The sequence below is a fragment of the Myzus persicae genome, unplaced genomic scaffold (genome assembly GCF_001856785.1).
Source record: "Myzus persicae strain clone G006 unplaced genomic scaffold, MPER_G0061.0, whole genome shotgun sequence".
NCBI lineage: Eukaryota > Metazoa > Arthropoda > Insecta > Hemiptera > Aphididae > Myzus > Myzus persicae.
The window spans coordinates 1,143,697-1,152,213 of record NW_019101568.1 but is presented as its reverse complement, the minus strand read 5'-3'; the positions used below and the strand labels follow the sequence as shown (position 1 = coordinate 1,152,213).

Genomic DNA, 8,517 nt, shown 5'->3' with positions numbered 1-8,517 from the left:
AATAATAGTAGCAAATAAAATATGTAGTTTTGTTCCAACATAAATTTAAAGACTTTTCGGCTACTTTTTTTTTATTTTTTAAGATTTTTTTTATAAAAGTAAATTAAAGCAATCATAAAATGTTTTTACTAAAATGGAAATTGTATTTGTGATTATCCAACCAGATGATCAGAATATAAAAATGATGCCAATTTGAAAAAAAAAAATTATTTATAAACAATGCCCGCCCCTAAAATTCCAAAAAAATTTGCTGCTTTGTACAATCGCGTGTGCCTTCCAGCGGGTCCTGGTGCAGGGACAGTGCAATAATATTGTGTATTTTGATAGAAATTTCTGTGAACCAGGTGTCATTGAGTTAGATCTATTTAATATTATTCAGCTTCAAACATAATATCATAGGACAAATAGTTTACATCCACAAGCAATGGGCACTAAATATACATAATACTTTTAAAGATGGAACAATTGCTATGCTTACCTACAATAATTATTATTTGATTAATATTCAAATAATTTATTCAACAAGTATAAAAAATAAATGTAAAATTCAATAACTTTATAGTTTATACCATATTATGTAATCGTGTTATCTTAAGATTATTGTTATTTATTTGTTTTTAATGGAAAATGCAGCGAAATATTTACTCATATGTCATAATTGTGTTTATTTATTTATACTGAATTGTTATCAATTATTGTTGAACAAGTACAAATAAGTATTAGTTTTTACCAGTGTAGGTCAGGCTCACTAAAGCAATCATTAAAGAAGCTTGGATATTTTTCAATATCAGGGGTCCATGAATTAGTGGAACAATTTATATTTAAATTTAAAACAATATACCTGCATATAAAGAATTTATATTTTTTAAATTAAAAATGGTATTAAAAGCAATACATTTTTTGTTTTTAAGTTTATATGGGGTGTTGGAGTCCACTTAAAATTAGTCGGCCAGGGGGCTCAATCATGTGCCAGAGCGACACTGGTCATTACTATAATTTTATTATTTTTATAGTAGGTTTAAAAATTGAAAAATCATAAAATATTATTGTAAATGACAAATACAAAAATAATATGTTACACTAAATGAAATGTACTATATTTCAAAATTTAAAAATTGAAAATACATAAGATAAATTTATAAAAGTAGCCTGTGTATAATAGGCTAAGTTCCATGATTTCGGTTTGGAACATATGGTATAAATTACGGACACTTTATTGTGTTTAGGACTAGCGATAGAGTATGGGAATCTGTCAAATCCATGACAAGCAGCACCATCATTCCCATACTTATCAACAGCTATAACTGCTCCACTAAAGTCTGGATAATAATTGACAATTGTATCTATGGCTAATCGAGCTGCTTTTGCTGGCATATAGCCAAGCTTCATTGCTTGAACTGCATGGAAACTAGTAGTAAAAAGAGAAAAATTTACAAATTAATTAACTAAAGAAGATTTTATTCATTATTTGGTTGGTATTTTGAGTTATTTGAAAATATTAGTATTACATACCTTGGTAAAAAACGCATTAGTATGTCTCCATCACCTGTTGCTGCAGCGGCACCAAAAGTGTTCATAGCGTAAGCACCAGATCCAGGAATGGGAGAATCACCAACTCTTCTACAGTATTATTAATATAAATTATAATTATAGATAATGATATGTAAATGTTGTTTTAAAAGAGAAGCTTTGTCACTTATAAGTAATTACTAAAAATAATCAAAATCAAACTTAATTATAATATGAAATATATGACAAAAATAAGTCAAAAGGAGGAATATGACATTCTCATCAACCCCATGAGCACACCACTGCCCATAATCTTGTTCACCTTGTTTACAAGACGATGCAAATAGATACCAATAGTAGTTTATAATACCACTTATGGGCGCCAGGGTTTAAAAAATGCAACAGGTGCTCATGTTTTAAGAACTACCTATCTAAAAAATGTATTATCTTGGATATATTCAGTGTCGGGCGCTTTTTGAGGCCTCTCGCTAAAGGTGAATATTTAAGAAAGTAAAATTATTCTATAAAATTAATGGTTTTTAATGAAAAATAAACTTGATGACAATAATTTGAAGAGCATATTATGATGAGAAAATTATTTTTCTATTTCAAAAGTATTGATAGTGTAAAATATTAATATTAATTTAAATGAAAAATCTTCATAATTGCAAACGAGTACCTATACTCTATTCCAAATAAGTCTGGAAAAAATGGCGCGTGCAGGTCCGCTGTGAATTGTGATTGGCTATAGTTTCGGTTACTCGTCGTGATTAGGCCGCTGGCAGATCACGTAACACACTTGCGCGAAACCGGACGTGTTTTCGTTGTACATTTTTCCAGACTTATTTGAAATAGAGTATAGCACTATTCAAAAAAATATTGTTTACAGTTATAAAAATTGAATGATAATATAGAAAAAAATTATGTTGATAGTTTTTGCAATGATATAATTTGCTTATTTTAATATTTTTAAGTGCTTATAATGAAGTATTTAAGAGCTGTTTTCAGCTCTTATTTTGATGGTTATATGTGCTATAAGTTCTAAGCCCTGGTGATGACAGTCAACAGAGTACAATTAAAATGAAAATGTTGAATAAGAAGCCACCAATTAGTGACCATATGTTATCTGTGTTAATGACACTTGGCTGAGAGTTGTTTAGTTATCTATAAACTCGTATATATTTATATGCATATTTTTTAATTTTCTAACAAGTCACGGCACAAGTTTTTTTACAGATAATACCTGGAGTTTCCAGGTAGTTTGTTAGTTTTAATTTTAAAATTATAGGTTTTCATAATAGAAATACCTATTATTATGATATAATATATTTTTGTTTATTGCTTACCCAGATATTTTGAATTTTGCACCATTTGTAGATGTACCAGCAGCAATATTACCTTCATGGTCAATTGCAATAATTCCAATAGTATCGTGATTTTTTGAATCCACAAGATTTGACTCAGGCTTTGAATGTTTTGGAAAATTTGGTTTGTAAGGCCCACAATACTTTGTTGGATCTGGGTTGACATTCTACATTTAACATATTTTTCAGTCCATTTAATGAGTCAATATTTTAATTGTAAGACTGTATCAAACAATAAACAACATACAGTCCAAAAGTTTGGCTGACAATTATTAGATTTCCATTGTTTCCACAAGTTCAACGAATCGATTGTGCTGAGATTAGTCTCTTTAAAGCCCATCTGTATAGCAAATTGAGTTGCTTCATCACCTACAAGAAGAGTATGTTTTGTGTTTTCCATCACAAGCCGTGCTACTTTAGATGCTGACTTGATACGTTTCATATGCCCAACAGCTCCCATATTCATTGTAGCTCTATGGATTTATTGTTTCAATCAAATTATTAAAATTTTAAGTAAATAGTAATAAATAATTAACAAACCCATCAATAATAAGAGCATCTAAAGAAGTTTCTCCGTTTTCATCAGGACTTCCACCATAACCAACAGTACCATCACATTGCTCTTGTTCGCAAATTGTACATCCAGCTACAACTGCATCAATTGCAGTGCCTGTCATATTTAACACCGACCAACCTAAATACATTTTTAAATAGAAACAGTTTACAATAGGTGCTGTATTAATTTTACTAGATTAAAGAAATGTTAACCTGATGAACCAGCTCTTTAAAAATATATATATATAAATGTTAATTGAAATGTAACAATTTGAAAGAATCAATAATTTATTGTATTTCTTCTAATAAGTGGGTGGAACTTATGACCAAGTATTGGATACTAATTTTAAAACAAATTTAAATTTGGAATAAACTTAATTAAATGTATATAATAAACTAATTATCCCCAAATTAAAAAATGAATTCAATAAGTTAGAAAAATTAAAATCAATTTCTTCTGTATTCAAATAAAATAGATCAATCAAGAAGTTTTAATTTACTTTTTGATAATGATAGATGTTAATGAATGCAATTAACAATGGTCATTTTGTCAGTAAGATATATTAGGTCATTGGATTCTAATATAAAACTACAAAAATACAAAATAAATAATTTAAAGGTTTTAAACTGGCTTTTTAAAACTCAATGCTTTGTAACAACAGGCATTGTACACAATAAACATCTCATATAAAACTGTAAGCAACAAGTGTTTTATTTTTGTAAATAGTATTTAAAAAATCATTACTTTTTGTTGTTGCATGAGTAAACGCCCACGTACTAATAACCATTGGAGTATTATAAGTTGAACAGCCATCTTTTATAGTATGACAATACAATTTGATCATTATTACGATCAATGAGACAGAAAAACTTAAACTAAATATTATTAGTTTTAAACGATAACAACAACTGTTAATTGACATTTTGGTATTGATTTATATATGTAATTTAAAATAGAAAACTTCGATACCTACAACATTATGTATGACATTCAATAAAACAAACCTCTATACACGTTTTTATGAATTTTAGAAACAAAATTAAATACTGAATGTGGCCTGTTGCCTGTGCCGTCAAAACAAACAAATGACTGATAAGTGAGTATAGACAGAGTAGTAGAAACTAATAACTATATAAAGTTACTAATGCAATGAATAAAGATTAATTATGAGGCTTAAACATGGTAATCTTTAAAAAATATTTAATAATAGAATCACCGAATCAGAAAAAAAAAACTAAACTAGACCGAAGTACCGAACTAGTGGATTTAGCCGCGCCTAAACGTATCACGCATGTTAAACTCAGGAACTAAGATACACCTATTTAATATTTATCTGAATTTATTCGCAGTAGAATACTAGAATTTCGAAACCATAAAATAGAAATAATAGCAGTAGCAGTTCAACAGTTATATGATGGGGATAGATTAGTGATGAGTGGTGACTGCACGTCTGCAGCCTCCGAGCCTGCGCGCCTGCCTTGGCCCCTGGGATCCGTCGCCCACTCGCCCGTCTGGTTTATACAATTATGCCAATAATCTTTATGAATTTCCAGTTGACAGCTGCGGACAGTGTTACATTGAGGAGTGAAATATTTATTTTTTTGTAAATGATCAACAGTCGAAATTCGAAATAGCTGAATCACAGAATTGCTGATATAAAATACTGAAACACCGAAACGGTCATCACCAGTGATGCCAGATTTTAAAATTGTAAGGACCGTAGTCTTATCAAAAAGTCCGTATTTATTGCTTAAAATCATGAACTGAGATATTAAATTTGTGAATATGTTTACTATAATACTATATATTACCACATTTTATTACTTATTAGGTATCACAGATGCATATAATTACAATCATGCTATTACGCTGTATTAGGATTCATGTTAATACAAATAATTTAACTAAAAAACGATTATTAACAATAAAAAATGAATATTCTTTTTTTGGTAGGTAAATACATTGTTTCATAGTATAACATATTCTAAAATATTATTTAAAAAAATCTTAACCGAGGATCTACATGGAACCAAAATTCACCAAAAGTTCTGACCTCTTGAATGCGTTTAAAAATTATTAATTATAATTTTCATCAGTCATTAAAGATAGAATAAAAATACAAAAAAAATATTGTATCTACTACCTATTACAAGTATAAAAATAAGACCACGATTTTTGTATACCTATCGCATAAATCTTCGTATAATAATTTATATTTATTATTTACCGGCATTGTTGTCTCCGTCTTACAACAACCAAAATGGCGAGTTCTGCGTTCACAATAATACATTTTATACAGTAAATTCTCTGGGCATCTCGATTTTTTTATTAATATTTTTATTAAGAAGCAAGTTATAACCTTTTTGAAACTGTACATTTTAAAATAATCATAACTTACTTAAAAATAATAATATTAATAAAATCCTCCTATGGATGTTCTAGATTGCTAGATAATAATACCGCCTTAAAATTTGTTATGGGTCAGTCCACTCTAGTTTTAAAAATAACAGAGTAAAATGGATTATTGTTGACGTAAAATGTGCTAGGTATGTAGTTACATTTGTAAGACGCCAAGACGGATGGGTACCTATATCTTAGTCGGTGATTCCCGCCTACAGGCTTTAACTGAGGTTAACATACACATACTAGTTACTATAACCATAGATTATAAGAAAAAAATTAAAAACATTTCAAAAGTAACAAAAGGCAGCACCAACAATAATCCGTGATACTGCTTTAAATCGTGCACATCAGTTGTAATATCGAAATATTTAAACATATGTTTTTTGTTTATCAGAGAAAAAAAATCACAGATTTATTAAGTGATAAAATCATCCACTATTGAGTTACTTATCACCCACAGATATATAAAAATACTAGATAGCCGACTTCGATATTATTATTGTCGCCAGTAAAATGGCCGCCATCCTTATCTAAGAGGTGAATGTTTATGTTTTATATTATTGATGATAAGCAATTGAAGAACAGTGTTAAACATACAATATACTGTTGTACTTATAATTATAATATCATATTGTTTAAACTTAATAAACTTTAAAAACAATTATTATTTTATACAGATTTTGGGTGGAGTTAAGTTTTTATATATGGTTTATGCAAGAAAAATTGTCATCAATTATCTTGCTTGTGTTCTTGAAGATTGGTACATCTTTAAAGATACATGTGTGAGTCAAAAAATAATTTATTGTAATAAAAATACCAGTATACCGGGGGATATTATTTCTAATAAAGTATAACAATTAAAAAAAAAAATTACCAAGTGCTTTATTTAATCAGTAAATTAATAATATAAAGTAAATTATTTAATCTTAATAAAATTAAAATACATTTTAAATTTAGATTTTTCAACATAAGTACATTCCTTGGGTTTATTAAAATGAAATTATAATGCATAACTAAAGAAATAATAGGTATTTTAAACTACATCTCGTAGGTATAGGTACAATAATATTATTGATTCATAAATAAAATTTGTTTCGTCAATTTATGACGGTTACTTATTGGGTTTAAAATATCTGTAGAATACATTTTACCAAATGAATGTAATCTTATGCTTAGATATTTTTGTATAAGTAATGCAATTAAAACCAATTTATGGGGTCTATCTAATGTAAAAACATTATTACATTCTAAATATTTAAATATATTTTTGTCCAATGCAAATTTTTTATTAACAAGGGAAGTTATTTTTAAGTCAAGGTTTGGTATATTTAGTGTTTGTAAATTATTAGTTAAACTTAAAAGAAATATTTCAGTTTGATACACAACTTTAAATGAACTTTCTGAGGGAGATATTAGACCACCATTATTTTTAAAATCTATAAATTTAGAATAATCTGCTGAATGATTATAGTTATGGTCACTTGTAGGTTTTATAAGTGATTGTTTACAACTGTTACAATCTAACATGAAAATAATTTTTTTAATTGCATAGCCAGTAATATAATATATAATATTTTTTTTGCAGTCCTCATAACTAGAATTTGTATTATTCAATAAATCACATGTATTTAAAATCTCCATTTTATCATCTTCGTTATCATCATCAGCTACTGCTAAAGGTAGTACATTATTTTTATTTTTATTCCATTTAAATGGGAAAATTGTGGATATTATATCTTCATCAAAAGTATTGCAGTTGTTGTTAGTAGAACATGTAATAGCATTTTTTAATAATATCTGTTTTATTGCAGTTTTAAATTGGATCACATTGGGATTATTATTTGCTCCATATCTTTGACGTATACGTCCAAATAACAATTCAATATGATCTTGTGAAAAATAATATGTAAGGATGTACTTAAAGTTTAAATTATCTGTAAACAGTTTTGCAGCTATTTCAAACATTGATTTTACACCCATTGCAAACCCTAAAATAAATGTTTTTTTGTTTGTAGTGAAAAGCAGTTTGTTTTTATACTTAAGACTGTATAAATAGTTAATAAAAGGAATCATTTTAGATTTTAAAAATTTTAGATTTGATTTAAAAATAGGGCTTTTATAACCTTTTGAAAATGGATTCCTGGAATTTAAAAAATCAAATAACTGATCTAATGTTTGACAAAAAACAATAGTTTCATCACTATCCTTAAACTGTTTATAATTGTTATCTTTTAAGTATTGAATTGCTTTAGCTGTTGATGAGCTTAGAAGTTGGACTGCCAATTTTACTTTCATTTTGTTACTTTTCCAATTCAAATGTACACCAGTTATTTTATTTGCAAATTTTAAAGATAAATTTGATTGAATCTCGTGTAAATATTCAAAATAACACCATTTAATATGACCAGTATTAGATTCTATAACTAAACAATTTCCTAACGTATTCCGTGCCAACTTAATCATATGGCATGCATCTGGTATAAAAAAAATTTGTGATCCATCGATAGGATGACTAAACCAAGATTTGATATTATCAAATCCTTCACCAAATTCACATCCCAAAATTTTCAATGTCGAAAAATTTGTAAATGCCCCATCACAGGTGATACCTCTTACATTTAGTCCTGATTGGTGAGACAGTGTAAGTGCTGTTTTAATTAATTCTGCTTGTCGCACAGCATTAGT

The 8,517-nt window shown here is 27.9% G+C and overlaps 1 protein-coding gene across 5 annotated transcripts; it reads right to left on the bottom strand.

The window, feature by feature from the left end:
- Positions 1 to 1,068: 1,068 nt before the first annotated feature.
- LOC111029617 (N(4)-(Beta-N-acetylglucosaminyl)-L-asparaginase-like) lies at positions 1,069 to 6,171 on the bottom strand. 5 transcript variants are annotated; one of them, XM_022308686.1, is made up of 7 exons: positions 5,988 to 6,171; positions 5,828 to 5,920; positions 3,414 to 3,567; positions 3,121 to 3,346; positions 2,856 to 3,040; positions 1,513 to 1,620; positions 1,069 to 1,408 (listed from the first exon to the last, which is right to left on the bottom strand). In XM_022308686.1, the coding sequence occupies exons 3-7, from the start codon at positions 3,548 to 3,550 to the stop codon at positions 1,102 to 1,104; spliced, it is 963 nt and encodes a 320-aa protein (XP_022164378.1). In that variant the 5' UTR covers positions 3,551 to 3,567; positions 5,828 to 5,920; positions 5,988 to 6,171; the 3' UTR covers positions 1,069 to 1,101. The 5 variants fall into 5 exon arrangements, with proteins under 5 accessions (XP_022164378.1, XP_022164379.1, XP_022164377.1 ...); XM_022308687.1 differs by having other exon boundaries at positions 6,017 to 6,171; XM_022308685.1 differs by lacking the exon at positions 5,988 to 6,171 and having other exon boundaries at positions 5,828 to 5,981.
- Between the last annotated feature and the right edge of the window lie 2,346 nt (positions 6,172 to 8,517).